The sequence below is a fragment of the Oxyura jamaicensis genome, chromosome 2 (genome assembly GCF_011077185.1).
Source record: "Oxyura jamaicensis isolate SHBP4307 breed ruddy duck chromosome 2, BPBGC_Ojam_1.0, whole genome shotgun sequence".
Classification (NCBI taxonomy): Eukaryota; Metazoa; Chordata; class Aves; order Anseriformes; family Anatidae; genus Oxyura; species Oxyura jamaicensis.
Genome location: NC_048894.1, coordinates 32,678,915 through 32,704,095, shown reverse-complemented (window position 1 = coordinate 32,704,095; position 25,181 = coordinate 32,678,915). Strand labels below are relative to the sequence as shown.

The 25,181-nt window shown below is 36.4% G+C and overlaps 1 protein-coding gene across 3 annotated transcripts in view; it reads right to left on the bottom strand.

Annotated features, from left to right (window-relative positions):
- ITGB8 (integrin subunit beta 8) overlaps positions 1 to 25,181 on the bottom strand; it is a 47,729-nt gene that overhangs the window by 21,857 nt on the left and 691 nt on the right. For all 3 annotated transcript variants that reach the window (XM_035316842.1, XM_035316845.1, XM_035316843.1), the window contains exons 2-6: positions 11,728 to 11,813; positions 8,896 to 9,070; positions 6,063 to 6,309; positions 4,077 to 4,242; positions 1,169 to 1,327 (exon numbers count right to left, since the gene is read on the bottom strand). In XM_035316842.1, coding sequence (XP_035172733.1) covers positions 1,169 to 1,327; positions 4,077 to 4,242; positions 6,063 to 6,309; positions 8,896 to 9,070; positions 11,728 to 11,813 — 833 coding nt within the window. The remainder of the gene's footprint in view (positions 1 to 1,168; positions 1,328 to 4,076; positions 4,243 to 6,062; positions 6,310 to 8,895; positions 9,071 to 11,727; positions 11,814 to 25,181) is intronic.

The following is a 25,181-nucleotide window of genomic DNA, read 5'->3' as shown; positions in this document are numbered from 1 at the left end:
CAGTGAGGGAATATCCAAAAGGTGACAGAGGGAGTGCATTAATGTAAGAACATCAGATAATCGGAAATCCAGACAGCCTTCCTGCCAGCACACGCTTAGTTGCTTCCTCTGTTCAGCGAGGTCCCAAACACCCACCTATTCCTGGAAACCTCCCACATTTCATGATCACACACCATACAGCCGCCGCCTCCTGCTGCCTCCTGGTAAACACCCTGCGCTGGGACTAAATTCATGGCTAGCGTGACCTACACCAAGCCCTCACTGATCTCCTGGCTGGGAATGCAGGCTGGCTGCTTCAGCTAAGAGCAGTGAGCACTGAGAAAAAACCCCTGATGTGCTCTGTACCACAGTTTATATTTCCATTTTCTGATGCTTACATAACAATTAAGCAGTGATTCAAATGATTCACATTCCTTAAATGAATGAATTACATTCATAAAACAGTGTAATTAAATAGTACAAGTCTTAGAGAAAAAATTACTGTATCTGTATAGCTATTTTATACTTCAAGAAATATTTTTGAAAGCTAAAAGTATCTGCTGAAGTCTCATTGTTTTGTTACAGTGAATTGGAAGCAACTTTTTACACGGGTATGTATTACCACACATTGGTTTTATACTGTGAGATTCAGATGTATTTAATGCTACATTAACACAGCAAAGCTTTGTGTCACTAAAATATCTTTTAGTCCATCAAGGTTGGATTAGTTCATTGGTGCTGTACATCTTCAGTTTCACTCTTACAAAGCTTTCTCAATCACTGCAACTATGAACCTTCTGACCATAAAGCAAGACCACTACCTTTGTCTTATTAGCACAAACATGCAATTTATACCTGTTTCTTCTCCTGCAAAATATCACAGAAACTTCCTATTTATATTTTATAGAAAATGTGTGCCATTCTAATGAGATGGTAATAATAATAATAAAACATTAAATCAACAGTAATATATTCTCTGCTCTGTACTGTTGACTCAGACTGAACAATACTTCATCCCAGATACAAAGGATGTCATCAATATTTCCATGTGATGTGTTCTTTATTTTACATCTTGCCTACCTGGGAAAATATTAATCTAATAATTGAATTAAAAGCAATGCTTTGCACTGATCCAAAGACCTCATTTACACTACTTCCCTGAAGGTCGAATGTATGACATATACCTTACCATACTCGTAGCTTTGATGTACACATTATCTTTCAAGTGACAGTTTCCATCATGGGGAATTACGATCCCTGCTAATTTACTATCAAGGGCCAGATGGGAAGTTTGGTCTGTCATCACAAGAAGTAGTCGCTTGGCTTCTTTGCGCCATCCAATGTGGCTCTGAAAAGAAAATAAAATTACCTTATTTCTAAAATAATAAATAACAAAATGAAAGATGAATGTAAAAGTCTATTTCCCGGTATTACACTACTCAGCAGCACTGAGTTTAAACCAGGATATTTAAAGCATTCATTCTGCTTTTGTGTGGAAAGATTCTTCACATCCTATGTCTGAAAACTATTTCTGGGAGTCAGAGGTCCACTTACCTCTTGCTTTCCTTTTTGAAAGAAGATTGCTCAAAATATAAACAAGATATATAATATGCATTATATAGTGGGCTTCAGTAACAGCTGCCACATTATTACATACAAATCCATATGCATAACAGCCATATAATTCTCTGTGATCCCAAAAGCATTATAACCAACAAATATGCATTAATTGGTATTGGTACTTGGTGCCCTCTTCTATTTTTGCTTTCTGTTTATTTACTTGGTATTCTAGTCATTCTCTAATTTCCTTTTCCTACACTGCTTTCCAGAAAGGACTTTTGCATATGATCATCCAATCACTAAACACACAGCTTCTGTGTCTTTATGCACCTGCAAATTGAGAAAAGCTTCATTATGCACCAAAATACAACAAGTATCAATATCCCAAGGGATTATTAGCAAAGCAGCACCTGCAAAGGTGAACTGAATGTGCTTTAGGAATTCAGTGATGTGAAGGTTGTAGCAGGGCAAGCTTGTATCTGAGTTGGGTGTCAGTTTTTATTTTTCCAGAACATTTATTTTTCTGCAAGGAATAATGTCTGCTTGAAATCAAATTTCGGAGAGGCAGACACGAATCACTTTATATTCTTCATTCTCATTCTCTATTATTTCATCTCCTTTTTCACTAATTCATTTTTTTCCTCCCTTTTCCTTTTTCCTTGCTCCTCCTTCCTACGACTCTTGTCTCTGCCACTTTCCCTTAACACTGCCAGGTATCATCCATCTCATGTGAAACCTATCTGCAACATGCATTCAGCCAGCGTTCAAGATTTATTCTCTCTTTCATTTCTTTGCTTTGCAGAGAGGGATTTAGCTCCCTTCTCACACTTTTTCACTGCTAGCTCTGAACTGGGAATGAGTACCTAATAACAGTAGGGATAATAAGTGCGGCTTATACTTATTATTACACTTATTATTATTAAGCTTACTGCTTACATGCAGGCACCAGCCTCACTCAGACAATCCTAGCATTCCCCTAAACAAAGGTATTAAATTGTTTTTATAAACAACTTATATCTTAAAAAATCCCAATTTTTCCTCCAGCAGCAAAGAACCTCCTTGCTCCTCAGACTCCATCACTTCACTTTGTCAGTTCAAGACTCCTACGTTCATAAATCACAGCAACCAAAATTTCAAAGTTGCTCCATGTACTAACCTGATACTGCTTGCAACAGGGATGTATGGGTTACAGTAAGTTGGAGCAAGATATAAAGTTCCTTTGTGGGCAAAAGGAGCACACATTAATATAAATTACAGTTCATTATGGTAGTTATGAACATTGTTCTCACCCATTTTGGTTCACAATTCAATTAGCATGAAGGCATCTCCATTCTCATGAATGATTTAGTTCTATTGTTTTTGGAAGCATAGATTATTCTAAAACTCACACATCCTAAATGTGGAATGCACCCAGTAAGAAACACTGAATTTTAAAGAATTTTTCCAAAGCTTCAGAATAATTTTTTAACTGCCCTGATCACAGTTTCCAGGAAGAGTGGCTTTTATTTGCTTGTGTTACATCTCACCAAAATCTGAAAATAACACTGAAGCCCAACTATTCATTTTTAGCACAGTTTGCATTCCTTTTTGGCCTTGACTCCTTCTACTATTCCAAAAGAGAATGCGAAAATGAATAAAATAAAAGAATTACTCTGACATCATCTGAAGAGACAAGCACCACACCAAAAGCCTGAGATTTGGACAGGAGCTGAATTACTTTCTGTAAGAGGACCAGAAAGAGTTATCTTATAGAGCACTAGTAAACCCCCAAATCAGTTACCTTTCAAAATTTCTATTGTACTACTAGGCATACAAGGAAAACAAACAAAAGAGCCTTTAAGAGCAAACAAATTACTGTTATTTGTACTCTTACAGCTTGGGAACTACTAATGTGTATTTTTGTGATCCCTTTCTGCATGTAAGAGATGGTGATGCAATTATATCAATATATAACATTTTAATAAATTTTTAGTTGATTTGCATTTTGTCAAGAATTAACTCTTCAAAAGCTGAGATAATACTGAAGTGCATTTGTTCTTTGTATCTAAGATGCAGAGAAGATGCAAAACTGATCCTTTGGTTTTCAGATACATTCTTAAGAAGAAAAGCCAAATGGTATGTCTTTAATTGGGAACTAAAGGAGGTGTCAATGATTTTTGACACTGATTTTGTAATTGACTGAAAGTAATTCATGCATCTGTTCAAGCAAGAAGCAGTTGCTTTCACTATCCATCCTATGCTGGCTAGACGGGTTAAAGACATACTTAAAGAACATCATTAGCTAATACTGAAAAACATTTCCTTATGTTATCCTTTTATCAGTTTCAACTGGAAGAAGGTGAAATAATGAAGAAGGAGGAAGAGTCTTACTATTTTCAGGCCTAGAACTGACAGTCTGAATTCAGGAAAACTGAGCACAGTTGCACCTACATTTATATAGTATATATGTATAGTTAGATAGATAGATAGATAGATAGATAGATAGATAGATACTTGTCTGAACTGCCATTTGGTCTTTTGTTGATAATGATCCTTACCTGGCACACAGCTGCTTGGAGCATTGCATCAAAGCCCCCTTCAGGTGTATCAATATTCCCAGAAATTTTTTGTTTATTCACTGCATTTCTGAATTCTGCTATATTGTCAGTCAGGGACAGAACGTGAATATAACCATGAGGCGGCATACAATCTAAATTATAATCACTGTACAAAAAAAAAAAAAAAAAAAAAAAAACCACAAAACAAGATTTAGAAAAAAGTCTACCACAGTTCTCCATATTTTCCATTTGAAAGAGATCTAAATATTTCCTATCAATCCACATAAATATTGTTACTCGTGAAAATGTATATATGGATGGTAAAAGAAATGATGAAAGAAAAATAACTCCACATGAGATTAAGTTCAATTGGAACTTGCTCTAATTTAAAATGAACAACCGATTTTTTTTTTGTATTTTATGTAAATATATACAATACAATTTAATTAATGTAGTACCTATGTAGTATTTCTCTACATAATGAGAAGAAACACAATGTGAGATATGGTATCATCTCGTGGAACATCTTTGGATGACAGGACTACCACATCACAATGTTAAGATTCTTTAACAGCTTGATACAAAGGCTAGAGGATAAAAACTGAAATTAAGTTTAAGTTTCTATATCCACCATTAGTGAGTAAATGTATATAAAACTAATGTTGAGTGACAGTTACCTAAAGTTTGTGACAGTTATCTCACTGCTTGGATGAGGAAATTCCATTTTCAGTATCATCTCAGTTCTAAATGATACTTTTTGAAATTATATATAAGGGGAGAAAGGATTAAGTTTGACATCAATAAGCTAATACCATAGCACTTTTACAGGTCATTGCTCTAGGACCCATGTATGGCAATGGAATTTACAGCACAAACAGAAGTGCTCATCTGATTCTGAGATGCTGAGCAGGTTTCATTTCACTTACCTTCTGTTGCATACAATGTGGTCATCCAGACTACAACGTACCCTACTCTGATTCAGTTTACAGTCAATGAAGAGAAACTGGCACTGTAAGGTGTAATACATCTGCAGACATCTACTTTTAGGGGAAACTAATCATGTCCTAAAAGCAATAATTGATTTCCACCAACCATAATAGACAGTCTAGATGACTACTTTAAGACATAGACATTTATATCTCTCCCAGAATTTCCACTACTAATGCTCAATTAAAAAATCATCTAAATAATAATAGAAGAAGCTCGTAGACTTCATAGAACCATGAATCACATCTTCCCGGGAAAGATAAAACAAGCAAAAAGATGTCAGCAGTTAATATGTACTTTTCCAAGTACATATGGTTTATAGAGATTTTAATTTGGTGTGAGTAATCTTGTCCTCTAGAGTGTTTCCAAAGTGAGCCCTCACTTAGGTAAATGTTGAATGGCAGGTATAAAAGGTTGAATGCCTGAGAAAAGAAATTCAAGCCAGAACACCTTTCTCATTTATAATGGGAATTAGTTCACATTACTACTGTGGAATTGGATAACAGGATTGGTTTTGTTCATTAAATGAGCTAAAAGAAAGAAACTGCATCACATTGACTAAAGTAGACATTTTCAAAAGAAAGCGAATGAATGCAGGACCATACAGCCGAAGAGAAGTCCTAGGTCAGAAAGTACAAACCTCTGTAATGAATCTAGGCAACATACATCTAAACTCACCAAGAAAACAACAGTTGGCTATAAAATTAAACACAAAACATATTCAAATAGACTAAAAAGATGTTGTTTAGTTTGTTTTTACAAACAAAAAAAATGCACATTTTTTGATACAACAAACTTTTTAAAAATCACTTTCCAGATACTTCAGAAGTAATCATTGTATAATAATTCTCAGCATTTTTTTAGGAACATTGCTGGAGAACCAAGACATAATGAAATAGAGACAGATTCTAAAGAGCTTTTAAAATACATATTCATAATGCATATCTGTGTAATTAAATCATTTATCAGTTCTACAGTAAATATAGAAAGATTACATACCTGCATTGGTTATGGATTCTACCTGGGTGAATGCTAATATAGGGTGACACAGTTTTATCCACATAGGATCCAAATCCAAGTCGAAAATCAAGAGAAATATTCGCCATCTTTTTAGATAAAGCAAATCCAACTGAATTTAGTTTCTCTATATTGTTGTGCATAGAAGCTGAGACATCAACTAAATAGTAAAGGTCCACAGGATACTTCTCCAAAGGACGAACTTTTAATATAAAGTTTGCTTCACTTCCTGATTCAAAGGAAAATAATAAGTTTACTTACTTTGCCTATTTTTGAATGTATCATTTTTGCAGCAACCTCAGCACAAAGTTCTTTGTGTCAGCAAACAGAAAAATGAACAAACAAACAAGAAAACCTCCCATGAGTAAATGAAACCTTGAAGTGTAGCTCAAAAACAAGCCATAAAGGAGCTATTTGTAGAACATCTTGCATTTCTCTTTTCACAGGAGTATTTTGTGAAAATCTGACTTCTCCCCATTTTCTTTTAAACTCTGGGTTATGCAATCCCTTTGGCACGGTACCAAAAAGCAGTTACAACTCAAAAAGGACACAGATTTGCATACAAATTGTGGCCAGTCACTTCAAGGCTGATACTTGGAAGTATATTAGCATATTCTGCAAACAGTCTGTGTATCTGAAACTACATGTTTCATAAAGTGAGCACAGCCTGAAAAACTCAGGTAAGTTAGGCATCAAGATTATACCGATTCAGTTCCAAGGATTTGAAGAGAATACTCAGTAGAATCAAAACAAAAATAAACAAAAAGGTTTTAATGTTAAAAAAAATATGTAAAAACTGACCTATTTTTTTAATCTCAAGATAATAAGTGTCTGTCTTTCCTGCAGAACTGCATCACAGATGTAATAAAAATGTTGAGGCCTTGGAAGCCCCTAAAAGATAATACCTACATTGTTCCTCATCTATTTTCTGTGATTTTGTGTGACTATTCTGTGATTCTGCAATGCTAGCAGAGAGTAATGTGACTAGAGTGCAGGCAGTGGAGGTATGACTTCAATGCAATGACTTCAAAATATTCATTATTTAATGACAACAGAAGTGTCAGCTATCTTGAAGAAGAAATAAAAGAGTAGGACCTTTGCATGATGAGTGACGCAATGAAGATACAGCAAAGGACAGGAGGAAATGATACACTACAGAAAAATTATGCAGCTCTTCAATAATAGCTATCTTAACACATTCTGAAATAGATTTACTAAAACAAACAAACAAACAAACAAAAAAAAAAAACCTGAAATGTGACTTGTTTATGCCATTAACTAGTGACGTTGTTAGATAGCGTAATGGAAGTACAAGTAAGTGAACTGTGTCAAATGCTATCATAGATCTGACTAAAAAATGTTAAACATGCAAAGTACTTTTCAAACAGGCTAACTAAAAATATTTTTGCTTCCAATGTTTTGTCTGTATCAGGTCTCATGTTAAGAAAATAGAATTTCAGCATGCTATAACTTATGTTTCCTCTTTGCCAATGTAAATTTATTATTATTATTATTATTATTTGTAAATAACTTTACAGGTATCTATTTTGAGAGTGGAGCCTGTATTTTCTCCCAAGTAAATCATGACATCTGAGATTCATGTAAAGAGTGATGAAGCAAATTGAATCAAAACAAAAACATCTTTGTTCTGCACGATGGCACTGTGTCAAATTTATGCTTGCCCCACTATAGCTGTATATCTGTGTATTTTCTTGTGGATCAAAATACAGGCAGAATGTCTATATAAAAGAAGTTACTCTTCTGTAGTTCTAGGAATTTCAGTCTTCCTCCTTCAAGCAAAAGCTTCAGCAAAGAACATGGAACCCCAAACTTAATTTCAGTACTGGAAAAATGGTTCATTAACCCAACATTTAGAAAGTGAAGTGTTTTCTATGAATCCAGTAAGTGTAAAAGCCTTTATAAATAAATGCAATTACAGACTTTTCTAAAGCTATCTCAGTTCCTAAGACCATTTCTCAATATAAAGCAGACCATCAGTCACTTCTTTGAAAGGAGAGTAGGGAAAGGAGAGGAAGGGTGATGCTGCTTTTTCAGTTTTATTACAAAGGTGGTAAACCAGATTTCCTTTGCACTTTACACTCCTGCAGTTCCTTTCTTCTCCCTCGTAATTGACAGAAAATTACTTTTGTACAAAGAGAGATAAAGTGAAGATCAGTGAGATATTACAGTACTTCACACATTTCTTATTCACTTAATGTTTTTCTACCAGCAATTGATCACTTCAGTAGAGGGCAAATTGAGGTATATTAAAAATCCCTCAGATCGATAAAGAGATGTAGATTCTGTTAGGGCCAGGTGTCTCATGTTAGGCACTGAATACCTAAGCCTTCTTTATGAATCCAGCCCTTTCTTTCATACTGGCTGTTGTGCCTTCACAGTTGTCTAGTCATTGCACTTAAAAGTAACCAAGTCATTAAGAAGCTTATCAAATGATGAATATAGGAATTAGAAATTTTAGCCCAATATACGTACAGTAAGGAATACATTTTATACACATGTAAGGGAAAATTATTTTGAAAGGAAAAATAATCAAGAAATCACAAGAGAAAACAGAAAAGACTACCTAAAATCCATTTTCCACTTGCTACTTGCATTATTCTGACCTTCAGCTATGTTTGACAGAAACACTTCTTGCTTAAGACCATACTTGAACATGGGAACAACACCATCAGAGTCCTACAATGCAATGTTACAGCATCATTCTTCAAAATAATGATTCCAGCTGTTTCTTAACAAAATATCTGTACTTAAATATTATTATATTATAATATCCATGTGTTAGAGATAACCCAACCTGGACGCAGTTGGACTGAAACTTTTCCTGGTGTCACTTGTGTATTTGTTTCTTGATCGCTGGGTATTGTTACACGAACTGTGGGATTTTCTACAAAATCTGATTGGCAGCCTCTTTTCATTAAGTTGGAAACAGTGTCACAGCGTCCCTTCTGTGTTGCATCAGCCATGAAATCCTGTTTTATAAGAGACCAAAGCAACATAGCAATCTGAACTGAAAAAAATGACAGTATCTTCAAAGGAAAGAGAAAAACAAAATAATAGTATTTGAAACAATAAAATATGCTACTATAATTGCATAAATTGTAGAACTAGTTCATGAAAGCCATATGTTTTAAATAAGTGCAATGGCAAAATATTTAACTTAGATGTTAACCTAATTGCTACATTGACTATTTTTCTACAAAGAACAAAACTGTGTGTGAGAAAGAGGATCTTGCACAACGAGAACAAGATGACTTTGGAGAAAAAGGAAACTATGTACTGTCGCTGTGTCACTAAAAATGTTCTGTGCTATGCTATGAATTAGTTTTACCACGAAAATGTCATTCACATAATTTCTAAACATGACAGTTTTCAGAGGAATCCAACAGTAATGTTAAGCTAGTGTTAAAAACTAGAAGCAAAAGTTAGATTTAGGTTTACCTGACCTGCATTTATCTGTCACGGATGTTTAAGCTTTAACCCCATAGCCTGCACAAAAGCCAAAGACCAGCTGGACTACATCATTTCAATCCTCAGAAAGAGAAAGCTAAATTCTACCAGACTGGAGAGTTTAAGATGCCACCAACATGAAATAAGCCTTGGTAACAACAGAAAAAATGGTTAGTAGTAGAATGGTGTCAGAAGCAGCATGTCCTTTCTTGCAGTGAAAGGACAAAGTTGCCAAGACTGTGGCAACATGATACAGTGCAAAATTCCTGACAACAAATCTATGATTAGCATGATCCTGATCATGCAAGTGACAAAAAAAAAGGCTTGACAAGATCCTTTGTACTCTTTCAAAGCATTGATCCGTCTCAGTCACAGCTGGAGGCCAAACAAAGGACAATCTCTGATATTTCAGAGGCAGATGGGGAAAATAAACAATCAAAAATTGCATAGAGCCAACTGTGTATTAGAGAATAAATCGCCATCTAGATCCTGAAAAAAAAAAACAGAGAAAGCCCCTGAAGAATGAGACTCGTAAATCATGTATCTTGTTTTCTAAGTTCCTACTCATTTTTGTAGTTTACATCGGGTATTGTTATTTTCACAATCTTATTCAGACAACAGATAATATTTTTTTAGGTTACTGCTATTTTTACAATCTTTTTATATTTATATAAATTTCAGAGAGGTAGATTTTTAAATATACAAAGAACTTATCTACTCTCACTGTTATCACTGGCGTTCTGAAGTTCCCCTTGTGGGGGTATAAAATCAAAGCATTTCAAGTGTTTTTCATGGCTGCTTTTATTGTTAAAAACATAGTTAGGTGAAGCAGCCATGCTAAGCTGAAAACTAACTTTACTCAGGGAAATTTCTATCTGAAATAATATGAGTTTTACCACTCCACAAACACAGATAGTGAGTAGGTGAGAGGGCTATCAAAGCATGGTACAAGAGATTTTGAGAAACCCCTGCCTTTGATGAATGGCTCTCAGGATTGACATGAGAAGCGAGGCAAGAGAGGCACATCAGAAGTCAAATCCCATCAAATCTGGTTAGAAAGAACCCTCCTACAGCTCCATAGCAATGGAATGCTAAGGAGCACTGTTCTGTGACAAACACAGATGTTGCAGGGTAAAATTGTGTCCTCTGCTAAGAGAGGATATCAGGTCACAGTAATGGACCACTCCACATTGTAATCCATGGTGCCATGTATATATTCCCTGAAACAGCTCTTGGACAACAAATTCTCCTTGCCTCCAATCATCCTCACATTATTTACACTTGCATCAGCCTAAGTTAATCATTTCAAGACACAGTATTTCTGATAAACTAATGCTAGTGCCTTATGCTCCTTATCTCTTCCGTGTATGCCCTAGGAATTTATCTACCTTCTATGCTAACTGGAAAGCTACCTGAGCGAATTTGTATGTGACCTTCAAGACCATATAAACTTGCAAGTCCCAGTGATATTCTTAAAAACCTTGCTCCTCTGAAGTAATGAAAATTGTCCATCCTTACTTGAAATCACATAATCATCTGTTTTTCTCTCTTAAACAAATCCAACAAAACAAAACAAACAAACAAAAAACAACAACAACAACAAAAAACATATTTTTACAGTTTTCTAGGAAATAATAATTTCAGAACAATTCTTCCTATCTGAGACATGTCTTCTGCAACAAATCTCAGAACTGGTAGTTTCAAGTGTCAAAAGAGACAAGTATCATTTCTTCCATTTGTGACGGGACACAAAATACGGTAAAGTCAAAGTTAACTCCACTATTGCTAGCTAAATGCAATAGGCATATAGACTTGCTCTGATATATAATAAGGACTTAATACAAATTACTGATAAGTAATTTTACTTTTGAAGCCAAAAACTGTTGAACTCTCAAAGTTACTACAAATCTGCCAAACCCATCTACAAAGCAGATGGAATGCATTAGAAAGTTCTCACTTTATTTAAAATTACTGCAATTTTCCAAATAAAAGATTGCATTTTTTCCTTTGGAAACTAAATATATTTCACATGATTTCTCAGGTGCTGTCTCCAGAGGTCATTTAAAGATTTTCCTGCTACTTCTCACTGTAATTTTAACAGTTTAAAAGTCTTTTATCTTTATAAAGATCAGAGGCAGCTAAAATTTAAAGTCAAAAATAATTAAGAAAAATGCCATACCTCTTGAGCACACCATCCACACTCTGGACCCAAAGCAAGACACTTTGTACATGCTACTGCATTTGAAGTGGCACATCTGTTTTCCGCTGCAATGAAATACAAAACCAAACATTCATGATTTATGAAGGTATGTGGGAATTGTAAAATACCTAATTTTAAACCAAGATTTCAAAAATTACTTCACCAGATTAACAGTGATGACAATGTATCCAAACAGAAGTAAAACAGAACAAAGGCAGCCTGGTGAGGGAATACTTGGAGCATTTTTGGTATCTACAGTCTAGAACTATATGTACGGATGGAATAAAATCCATTCTCAAGGCCATTATTTTTAAAACCCCAATTTAGAATAATTTTGAAGTGAAAGTATATCTTTGGCACGTACCTTGCTGATTTACTGTCTAACAGAAAACATTTACCAGGTAGCTTATCTCTTCATAGACATTTTCCTCTTAAGTCATTTACACTTGACTGAATTATTCATTATTCACTCTGCATGGAACCCAAAATATTTTCTCACCTTCTATAAATATTCTCTCTCTGCATTTTCTGGAGTGAATAGTTTCCCAGAAGAGGCAGATTTATTATTATTATTATTTATTTTTTTTCAAAAGCCAATACAAATTTATCCAATATTAAGTGTGTCACAGATTGAAGAAATAATTCTGCACTAACAACTGCAGAAAGCTGTGCCTACTAAAAGGAAATCCACCTCTCTTTTTGGAGTAATGAGAGCAACTTCTCATAGAGAAAAGCATCATTAGGAATATATTTACTAAAATACCTTTCAATCTTTGTTTGATCGATTTCAGCTATGTATTCAAAGATGAGATCCTCTGTCACATGAACAACTAGTGCAAGTAGATCCCTCTGAATAACAGGTGATCCAAGGAACTGATCACAGCTTGCAAGTTATTGGCATCAGCAGCATATATATCATTATCAGTATTTGCAAGACAGAAAAGCTTAATACAGCACAATTGCAGCATTATACTGATAACAGGTTAGCATTGACTTCAAAGGTCAGACCTATATTTCACATAAATTGCTGTTTACAGTTTTTGCAATGTAGTCAAAGCAAGAAAAGAAACGTATATGAAAGGGAGGAAAGTTGTTACAGATGTGATCATAACAACAAGCTGAAAAGCAGCCCGAGAAGGTGGTGGAAGAGCAGAAAAAGTACTTAAAAGAAGAGGTGGGCAGGGGCAGATAAAGGAGGAGTTGCTGAGGAGAGAGAAAAGAGCAAGGCAAAATCCCAAAAGTTTTTGTTTGTTTTTTATAAAAACAGAAACAGCATGTTTAGCTTGGATGGGAAATGAGAGCAAGCTCATTCAACGCTGACACAGGAAAACTCTACATGTATACGAAGAAGACAACTGCACGTGATGTGCTAGAGTCAGAAAGAGCAGAGCTTTGGGCCACAGAAAGAGGTACCAGAAACCATGGAAGAGGAGGGACAGTGAGGATTCCAGGTAGGCACAGGCAGGCACGGGGCTGTAGAGTTTAACACAGATCCACTTCTGGACAGAATCGGGAAAGCACAAATATGCAGAATGAAAAGCTGTTGACAGAGTACAACTAAAATGAATGTAACTGTTCTTGGCTTAGAGACATCCCTTCCACCTTCTGCTGGATACCACAGACAGTAGAGATGAAAGACAACACAGAAGAAAGTAACATGATGGATGCAGTAGAAGTGACAAGGAAAGACTGAAAATGCTGATTTGCAGCACGGTGGTGGCTAAAGACCACCATGAGGCAAAACAGTGAGGAGATGACACAAACTTTGAGGTTACTATCAAGCAATGATCCACCTTAGCAGACAGAGCTATTCTGATAAGAATAAATAGTTGGCAGGACAAAATGAGAGACTTCTGGATCTAGCTAAAAAGATATGGAATAAGATAAATTAATTCCTGGTCATCAACATGAGTAAACCAAAGTAAACCAAATAATGAGTTTGGCCTAATTCATTTCCTACAATAATTTCTGAGCCTCTCCTTGCTTAAAACATATAGTCTCATCCACATAACACAGGCATTGTACTATCCCAGATTCTCACATTTTCAAAAATTAAATGCTATTGAACATGTAAAAGTCACTCATGTCCTACTATAATGTACACACGCTAAAAAGAATAAGAATTGTCTATGACCGTAACAACAGTATGGTATTTCCAGATGCATCAGAAAACTGGTTAAAAAATAATTGTCCCAGATTTTTTTTTTTTGTTACGGTTAGCTTAGGAACCAAATCTACTTAGGTCAGATTTAGTTTATTAATACATGCTGGTAAAATAGAAGGTGTCCTTTGTGTCTCTCTAAACTGCTACGGCATAAGAAGAGATCTTAAAATCCAGTTTGGGTTTTCAGTGTGATCATGGCAAACAGAATGCTTTACCAAACGAGACACACAGTATTGCTGGATGCAAATCCCTCTGCTGATAACTCTCCAGTCTCATGAGCTCCATTTTCGCAACATGAAGTCACGCATTGGCAATTGACAAGCTTGGTACCATTGGCTCAAAAATTTGATTTTTTTGGAATAGAGAGAAACTTGAAGAAGGTTTATTAATGCCCAAGACACATTCTGGCTACATCACTACTGTAGTTCCTAAGTACACAAGTACACAGTCCCTTATAACAGTAACATTTATGGACATGCTTTCATTCAGCAAATATTTATTATTTAGTTATAAATGTACTCTAAAACCTTAACTGATTGAGTATAAGCTTCTCAGTTTCTTTTAAAAATCATATGTTAGAGCAAGAAACATTTTTTTATGAGTTGGCTCAACAAAGAACCAAGATTTTTCCTGCCACTTCACCAAAAACAGTCCAGACAAGACTGCGCTGCTGTTCAGCCAAAGCTAAGGGCAAGTTTCTACTGGCTTCATTATAACTGATGTATGCCAAAAGGTATTTTCAACAAGGGCCAAATTTTGTGCTGGGAACTGCGCAGGCATATGCATGTAATAAAAAATGAGTGCTGCAGGTTAAACTGCACTTTTCCAGCCTCCCCCACAAAATACAACTGGGCTCCAACTACTGAGCACAGGTGTGGCAAGCCTAAACCTTCAGCAACAAGAGGGATCCAGGCTAGACAAAGATCCTGTGTGTTATAATCATATCCTGCCTTCCTATTATGAAAATAACTTTATCATGATCAGAGAATTTTTCTGAGAGATGGAATAATAATAATGCACGCTAGGGTTGGAGAGTTAAACAGCTTTTTTTTTTTAAAAAAAACGACAGTACGTTGTTCAAGTACAGCCAGGAATTTGGACTTACATTGACTTCACTGTTGGTACACGTTTGTGCTGTTTTTGGAGGGTGCACCCTTTGCTATCTTAAAGCAAAAAGCCAAAACATAACTAGAAGCTTATACTCCCTGATCACGGTCCTCAGACTGCTGAGCACTACTTAAGGCAAGATACAACATTATGTAGCCTTGACAGGTTTTTTTTTTTTTTTTTTTTTTTTTTTTTTTTTTTAGTTTTGTTTTGTTTTTCCTTAAATTCTGCATCCAGTCTTGTCCTGCAGGAGCAGTTAGCCAGGCTGTCCCTGTCCACTGATAATGTGGCCTTAAATCAAGTGGCCTTAATAAGTGCCTTATGTGGCATAATAAGTGCCCCAGTGCAATGTGGCCTTAAATAAGTGGCCTTAAATCAGCATTGCTTCTGAAGAAACCTGCTGCTCTCATGCAGTATTCTGCAGTTGCCATCACCTTCCTGCTTTCCTTTGATGCTGCACAACACAATCCCTGCAGAGGGGACAGCCAGAATCTGTCCCAGCGAATGTGCAGCTTCTCCATTCACTTTGGCTGAATGTGCAGATACAATGAAAAGCATTGTAAAAATGTTACAGAGGGGGAATTTTTTCCATGATTATTGTGTCTGACACTTACTTGCTCAGATTACAAGGAAAAAATGAGAGCCTGTACTTTCACTGCCAATCCTAAAACCTAATCCTGGAATTAGGGCTTTCTCCCCTCTTTTTCCAAGTGAGCAATAAGCAAAGTCTCTTTACCCCTTGTGCACAATGACATACTTCAAAAACACGCTTTGTCACCACCTGTTTTTCCAAGAGGGTTACAAGGTACACCTCTGAAAAAGCCCTTCCAGGTCCTCTCCGTTGTCCAAAAAAGGAGATTTCAATTTGATAATTGTGCATCTATTATGCTGCAGAACAAATTCCTAGGATTACTTGAACAAAATTACCAGACAACTTCTCTGCTTTCCTCCCTTTCCCATTTCTTACAGTACAGACTTGTTAATTTCACTGCTGTATTAGTGGTTGTCCACATTAGGTTCACTACTCAAATAGGAGCTAAACTTTACACATATTTGAAAATATTTTTTACAAGCAAGAGAAGCAGCAATATTCTAAAACTGAGCATGTAAGAGATGTATATTCTCTAAGAAAAAGTTGTTTAAAAGAAAGGTGCGAAAGATGATTGGCACCATTAAATCCTCAGCCCTGGAAAAAACTTCTGTAAACATGCAAACCAGTCAGTAAAAACACCTTTCCATTAGTCCGTCAATCAGACAAATAGAAAAACACCCCACCCCAGGCATCTTTTTCCTACAGGCCATTCAAAAAAAAAATAAATAAAATAATAATAATAATAACCAAGAGTTACAGTATTCCTTAAAAGAAAAGCAGAATATACTGAAAGATAAATACATGATGTGGTTATAAAGAAGAGAGAGAAATGAGACATAAATATGATGTATACATATATGTCCAAATAGAGGCAGTGAAGAGCACTACTGATGACCAAATCCTGATGACCCGTATGGGCTCCCATTCCTAACTCTGCCAGTATCCTACTGATAGTTCTTGGTTTCCTCAATCACTCTGCATTGCCATATGATCACATTGCTCTATGAGCATGAAGGGCATGAAAACCACACAAATAATTTTAAAAGTCATCAAAATGTCAAGTGATGCAGCAGTCTGCCTCAGTACAGCAGAGTTCATGTATTTGACTATGCAGTGACCGAGAGTTTCCTTTTTTTTTTTTTTTTTTCACCTTGTGTGACTTCTGAGTTACAACACTTGAGAGAACTGGTGCTGGATGTCTGCTGAATAAGGCAAAAGGGGAAGAGGAAAAAGAAGAGACCTTGGGCCACACAGCATTAGGACAGTTCGGACAGAAAAGTACATTATTGCTGATGCTGGGATTTGTAACACTGATGCTGGATGCTGTGTAATGGCTCATGGATGGAGATCCCCAACAGAGTAAGAAGTGTACACACTTCCATAACTAAGGAATGATGTAAAACTTCAAGGAGGTACTCCTGACACCTCCCTGAACCCACACCTATCTTTCTTAGCCTCATCTCTCTGGAAAGTTCAATTATATGAATATTGCACTCCATTCAAAAGGAAAAACTGGAGAACAGAAGCCTCAGATCCAAATAAACTCGTTTTTCAGGGTAATGTATCAATTTTGAGATTTTTTTTTTTTTTTTTCTATCAGAAAGTTGTACATAGCATTTTGGAAAAGGTACTGCCCAAACTAGCTACTGGTGCAGCTGTTAGGACTCACAAACACAATATTCAAACTGCAGCCTCAAACGCGACCTTGAGTGTGGGAGACAGAGCTATTGACTACTCCAGACTGACTCTGTTCCCAAGTCACAATATAGAACGAAAACAAGCAATGTGACCTTGGAATTTTTCACAACATGCAACTTTTGTTTTTTGTCCAACTCTACTTGTAGCCTCTCCTTTCCATGGAGCTTCCTGCTTTTACAGGAGATGGTTAAATTTTGTTGCTGTAATCCCTTGCCTACAAACAATGAGTCAAAGATTATTTGGTTTCTGAAGCCAACCTATTCTGTCTCTTGCAAATAAAAACACATAGGACAATTTACTCTGATTATATCATTAGAAGGGACTCATTTCCCACAGCCATTAGCTTTTATGGCACAGGTTTGATGGCCCTGTTTGCACAACTTTGCACCAGTAAAAAAAAATGTAAAGCATATGGAACCAAAGGGTTTAAATCTTTTTTTATTAAATCTCTTGATTTAAAGCGAACTTCAGGATGCATGGAGCTGTGTTAATTCCCTTGTTTCCTAAGAGCATGCCCTATGGGCATGGGAATCATTATATTCTAGTCATTTCCAGCTGCTAGGATCTCCCTAGGAGTTGGCCAGCGTGGCTACAGTCACGCTGCTATAGTGAAGCCCTGAATGGCTACTGCTGTACCTCATGGCTGATTTCATTTCTTTTGTGTTTGTAAGCACGACCAGCAGTAACACAAGCACAACCCAGAATGGTTAGTACATTCCTGTGTATACTATACAGGAATATAAAAGTAGACCCAAGCTATTTTTTTTCCAATCATCTTCTAGCGCTCCAGATCCTTCAACCCCAAGTCACTTCCCTAATATGCCTTTCTATTTTATATCTAGTACTCACCAAATTCTTGCTTTCCACCCCATAAAAACACTACCTCTTCCTGCTTCTGCACTTGCATTCACAAACCTAGGAACAGTGCAGAGGACTGGCAACATCTCAGAGCTGTTTCTTCACCAAGGACATCATTATGGATTACCTGCTCCACAGGTTCTTCCTCCATAGCAATGCAAACAACTCACTTAGCTTACTTTTATCTGTATACATTGTGGATTGGAACAAGTTTATTCTCTGTTCCAGACTGCAATTCTCAAAGCTGAGTATCTAGAGGAACCAGTGCCTCAATCCTCAATTCTGAACACAAAATGATAACTAAGTTTTGCTTTACAGAAGTTTTTCCTGAAAAAAAAAGCAAAAAAAAAAAGCAAAAAAAAAAGAAAAAAAAAGGCAAAAAAAAAAAAAAAAAAAAAAAAAAAAAAAAAAAGCAAAAAAAAAAAAAAAAAAGCCCTGAACCACTGCATGCTTACATATAAACATAAAGAACTGTATGCATGGATATAAAAGGATGAAATATCAGGGTTAAAAGAAAACGTTGAACACATAATACAGAGATTATAGTCACAATTAGAAAACCTCAATAACACAATGTTAAAAGTAAGACTGGTATCAAAGAGGGCAACCACCACTCTTTATGGACTTGTAGTGTGGAGTTCACAAGTTCTGGAGGGAGATATATTCAATAGGGCTATTTTAAAAATGTTATTGCCTTATGGACTAACAAGTGTTTGCTATTTGTTATTTCATAATTGCTTTTCAACAGAGTTTTGTGTATTCCAACAAGATCATTGGCCATGCGAAAAATGGAATGCAGTAAAAACTTTCTGGGATTTTCTTTTGTTGTTGTTGTTGTTGTTACTTTTATTCTCTTTGAATGCAGAAACAGTTATAAGATGTCATATTTTAGTAAATGTGTGATAACACAGCACAAGATTTTAAGATACAATTTGATGATTAACAGCTGAAGCATGAGTCCTTCAATTCTGAGTTCAACTGCAGTGCTCTTCTGAATATAAACATCAAAACTGGATGAACACAAAGATCTTTTACAAGAATAATGAGACATGGAGTTTCTAACATAGGAGACATACGCGTTGTTCACGAACATCCAAAAAACTGAAAAAATAGCAATCATAGCGGCCTACGAACAGGCACTGCCTAACCTCCATATAAGCCTGTTAGGTTTTTGCAACATGGGGGTGAAGACTACATAAAACATGACGGCAGGCTGTAAAATATGCAGACATATACTAACTCCAACTACTGGTGCACATACACTGCTTGAATGCAAACTTCTACTTGTGCTTCTGCAAGTAAGTTCTCACATATGTGCACGTCTTGCAGGTGCAGTTTAAATGCTCTGTGGGGGACAGCCTTCAAATATGCAGCTTCAAGACTTTAAACAGGTAGTGATTTATATAACGTTCTGAAGTTATGCCACAGCATTTTTGACAGAAAAATGCAATTCAACAGCTTTGCTCAGATTGGAAGAGCATGCTTGCTTATGTCATTAGTTTTATTTAGGTCATTTTGCATCATTCATGCCAAAGTGTAAGTTGTCTCAAGTCTTCTTATTTCCTGGGAGTCTTGTTTGTACAGGAAGATGGGATCTTGCCATGTTTAACCTCCTGCTTTCCAGCAAGAAGCTCCCATCTCAAAGAAACAAGTTGTCCTCAGCACAGTACTAACCCGTCATCCTGCGGAGGTGAAGTGGAAATAAATCATACTTAATTACAGTACAGCAAGTGGAATTCACTTAGCCCAACTCACTTGAACACCAAGGAAGAGAATTTATTTTGGAGAGGGGAGGTACTGGTTTAATCAGATTTGGACGACTTCTGTGATGCCACCATACATCATACGTCTCTATTCATAACACAGCTACAACAACAGCAAAATACCAAAAATACTGAAGTTTTTAAGATTTGAACTCAAAAACACTGTGTTGCTAACAACTCCCAAGTCAGTGGCCAAAGAAGGGGCCCTAAGAAAAATAAAAATCCAGCATCCAGGAGCATTATCCCACCTGCCTGAAGCTAGAGAATTTCCCTCCTCCAATAATTACAGTTAAAATCTTTCACTTATGTCTTTTGATAATTATAAATACTTCAGGCTCATTTCTGTCACCACAGGTAACAGCAGGCAGAAATTACCACAGGCATATGACAGTGATGCCATGGGAAGCATAGAAACACATAAAAAAAAAAAAAAAAAAAAAAAAGACAATTATGAACTTTGCAAATTTCTGAATTTAGGCTCATAGGCTCAGCTAAAAGTTGCCTTTTTGGCAGCTTTCTAACACTGTAAATTCCTATCATCCTGAAGCACTTACATTTTGCTCAAGGGATTATGCTTGTTCTGCCACCAGAACAAGAGGGCATCCTGAATGGCTGGCAAGAGGCTTACTCCTCTTCTTGAGGAAAGGTTCCATTACAGTGGACAGTGAACTAATTCATTAGAACCCTACATCCTTCCCAAAAACTAAATAGCCTAAGTCCATTTATGCAAGCTGCCAAAGAAAAAAAATGTTTTTATTTGTTAATAAAGTTCAAGTGCCTAGAGAAGAATAACAGACCATAATCTATTTTGTCCATCAAAAATTATGCCTATTTAAGCAGATTAAAAAGAAGTACTACATCTATTTTACTGGTTAGACAGAAGTTAACAATTAGTAATGGACACATACAGTTGAAGACAGATTTTGTTGGAAAGGAGACATAAGTAGAAACATTGAGGCCTTAAGAATTTAACTTTTAAAAGTTTATTAACAGAAAGGAATTGATGTTCTTTTCCAGATTTTGTTTTCAATACATTCAACTTGAGAAGCTATTTTTACACCAAAATGTCTGCACTACCAGCTACTGTAAAAGCAGAGGAGAGTTCATGTATACACTTATTGAAAATACATGATTTTAGCATCATGAATGTATTTTAAGATCACTGAGCAACTTTTCAATCTCAAGACAAAGCCATTCTGCTTGTCCTTCTTGGCAGACCTCATTAAACCAGTGCCTAAGAAACACCTGTCCCAATAGTGAAAAAAGCACGTTTTTGCTACAGGTAGTTTTTAGATGCACGTTGGTCATGAACAAAATAACTCATATATATAGCATAGATTTTATTTGTAAAATGAGATTAATGTTTCTTACCTTATATCTATTTCAAAGGCGTGAGATCTCTAGCTTATACTCAGAACTTACTCTCAAGTATACTAATGATGAATCTGACTTTCTGAAAGTCTTGATAAACATCAGCAGCCAATGTCAAGTTACACAATTTGTAAATGATATATTTCTCTTCTCACACCTCCTACTGTAGATTAGCAATACCAATTGATCCAAATCCAAGACCAAATTAACACGCACATCTCATTGTTTTTATTATTTCCATTTTAAAATTGTCTTAGTTTGGTAGCTCTCTGTTGTACTACCTGTAATACCTGGAACTGATGCAGTTTTGTCATCAGGAGTCATTTACATGAAAAGTTCCTTGATGTTCTTATTTTGTGACTGAGTTCTTTTTAGGAACTTGAAAAATATTGCTGGCACTTTGTAAAGCATATGGGAGGTTGCAAGACTCACTGATGTTTTAATGTCCTTTTTATGTACATTGAACATACAACCAGATGAGGGCTTATTTGATGAAGATTTTCTTAAGCTTCCATAAAGCTCACATTCTAATATCTTACTGATGCTCTGGGGAGGTAAATCAAACTTAGACTGTACTTTAATGGAAAATCAAATTTATTCATTCAGGTATCTTGACTAGTGGAGTATAATTCCTGCTTGCTTGGTTGTTATTGCAGCTCCAGCCCTTGAAAGCTTAAGGACCAGAGAAGAAGCTACTGCCTCTTCAAACTGCTCTGAAGATCATTCATGCTGCATGCAGTCTTCAAGCTGCAGTGTCATGTCCATAATGACATAGAGTCAACCTTTCCAGTGCACCAACAGTCTGTTTATTGCTCCTCTAGCTTGTGAACTGCCAATCTCATCTCTTTCCCCACAAGCACCCCATGTTAAACATCTGTAGTATGGAAACATTGCAAATGCTATACCTGCAACCACCTAATTCATTCAACTTGCAAAAAACATAAAATAAAGAACTACTGCATAAGCCCCCCAAGAAACATATGAAATTGCAACAGATTATGATAAGTATGCAATCTGCAAAGTAAATGTATGCATACCTTTGGCATAATATGCTCCACAAGCAACACACAGATAAGCAAACTTCCCCACGGCTATTCCTCAGAAGTGCAACCCACTGCTATATTCCCTCTCAAACATCCTTGGCTTTCCCAAGGATGATCTAACACCCTTAGGGAGCAGATCACCCACACAGGCTTGGGAAATTATAAATGGGCTTTCTCTTCTCCTTGGATTGCTTCAAGACTTAGGAAAGGCAGAACAGCCTCAATGCTCAGTATTCCATGCAACACAGCTTCCACTGTGCCCTAAACAGAAATGGGCTGGCACAGAAGAGAAATCAAGAGACAAACTCATGGTTAAAGCTATGAAGATGTACCATTTGTTTCAGGTTTTTGTTGTTTTGTTTTGTTTATGCAGGGACATTTCCTGACCACTTCGCATGGGTGGTTTGAATTGCTTTTCCTAGTACTTTGAGAAGTGACACAGTAATGATTTATGAAACTTTCTAACTAGAGGGAACACACATGAGAATATAATGTGACAAAACTGGCAAAGCACCAACGAACCAGATGAGAGAACATTGGTGAATTATGTTTGGCATCAAAAGTCCTGCTGTTGGGATAAATCAATGAACAGTTGTCCTTGTTGTCATCACAGATTCTCTCCTTTCCTCAACCCCCTAGCTGTTCTTCCCAAATGGTGCTCTAAACAAGACCGGAAATACTAACTTTCAGAATGTCAAGAGATTTGTCAACCATGGCTATGTACTAGAATTGTCACATGACTGTTTAATTCTGAAACTGGGGATAAAGACTTTCATACCAACCAACCCCTGTGTGTACCTCACATGTAAACTCTGCTTACTTGAGTTTCATACAAGAATGACTCTGTAGGTACTTTTATAGCACCACCTTAGCATTAAAATTTCAATATGCTTAAAATATATATATATATATTTTTTAAGACAATACTGGGATTTGAAACAATGTTCTCTGTTAACCCAGATCAGTCAGTCATCCTACAGTATTTTAACCTCATGTATTCCATGTCGTTATACAGCAGATACAAACTAAAGACTTTTAAGAGTTTTGTTTCTGAATGAGCCAAGTGAACTGACTCTCTCTGCACCTAAGTGCAGAAGTTACACAACTGATTAACACAAAGCACGCATGTGCTCTTGCTGTAGAATTCAGCTTTTATTCACTTCACTGCTTTACGTCCTTAGGAGTTTGTCAGTTTTCAGTGTTCCATAATAAATTCAGGATCTGTGTAAATCACTACAACACGAATTTCATTTTGAATTAGCTACATTCTTACATCAGGTATTTGTTTTAGTTGGCTTAGTGAACTGCAAACTTCCCTTGGTAAGACGTACTGAACAAGGGACCCTTTGTAAAAAGGAGCAACACTAACCTTTTATCTGAGCTTACAGAACCTTTAATTTGGGACTTGCGGCTTTACAGTGTTGTGAGATTTCCTTCTGCACTCCTCTTAACTGCAAACTCGTGGTCAAGTTCTACCTTTACGTACACCCAGGCAGTAAACTCACATCCTAAATTGTAGTTTGCAGAACAAACACTTCAGGTAGCATCAAACTGCACATTTTTCAGTTAGAAGAGCAGCAAATGCTCCAACAAGAATGAATAAATTTCAGTCCCATGTACATTTTATATTCATTCCAGCTTCTTTCAGAACTGGAGACTCACTGCAACAGATGCATGGTTTCTGCCAAATCCGCACATAAATAAACTCAACTTGCTGATGGCACAGGAACAGCATGATGCTCTTCTCCATGCCCAGCACTGTCAAAGCAGAAGGAAAGAGGAGTGACTGCTTCAACAAAGCTGCTGTGCTGCCAAGTAGCTGTACACGGAGCTGCTGCCCCGCATTTCTCCAGCAGCAGCCTGCAGAAGTTCAAGGAACTCAGGTGGTGCTGCACTGGCTGAGAGAGCTAACACAACCAAAATTAAAAAGCAATGACAAGTAAATAATTACAATCATAATCAGCATCCAAACCCCTACCATTTATGTGCTCACTCAAGGAAAAACAAACCAAAACACTCCTGCTTCTACTGTGGCTCTAGCCTGTAAAGTGATTATGTATGAAGGAAAGAATTCAGTGTGACTTTCAGCTTTCATGAATTAGCAGAGGTTTCAAATGAAGAGGAAAAAAAAAACAAAACAAGATCTATCGGAGTTACAGACTGCCTGATCTGGTAGTTGTTGTCACAATAAACACGTAACCCACGACTTACCATCCATGTATATTTTCACTACCAAGCACAACAAAGAAAGCAAGCACTTTTTGCAGCCAAAGCCCCAAGTACAACCTTCACCTATGTCATACTGTTCTCAAGTATTCTTTGCACTATTGCACCCAGGAGCTACACTCATAAGCAGACACACCACTGCACTAAGGCACAGCACTCTCCTCTACATAAAGTTTCAATTAGCCTTTAAACTCAATTACACTGCACAGAAAAGAATCTGGAATGCTGGATGCAAGCTGTCATGTTTCATAAGCCATTTAATAATATTATATTTTATTTTTTCCTATTGACATTTAGTTTGGTTTTGAACTCAAAATATGAAGCCAAAAAAGCAAAATAAATTATCCTGTGAAAGTTAACAAATTATTCCATTGTTTTTAATAGCACTGGGCAAATCCCACTGAATTAGGCACGAATTTGTCACATATGCAGTAAGGAACTTAAGACTAATACATTGTTCCCATTGCAAATCTTATTTTTAGAGGTTAGAAGTTAGTATTCTAAATTGGCTCCAGGCTTAAACATGGAATATGCATTTATTCCAAAAGGGGAAAAGAGAAGGAAAGAGAGAAGGAAAGAGAGAGAGAAGGAAAGAGAGAGAGAAGGAAAGA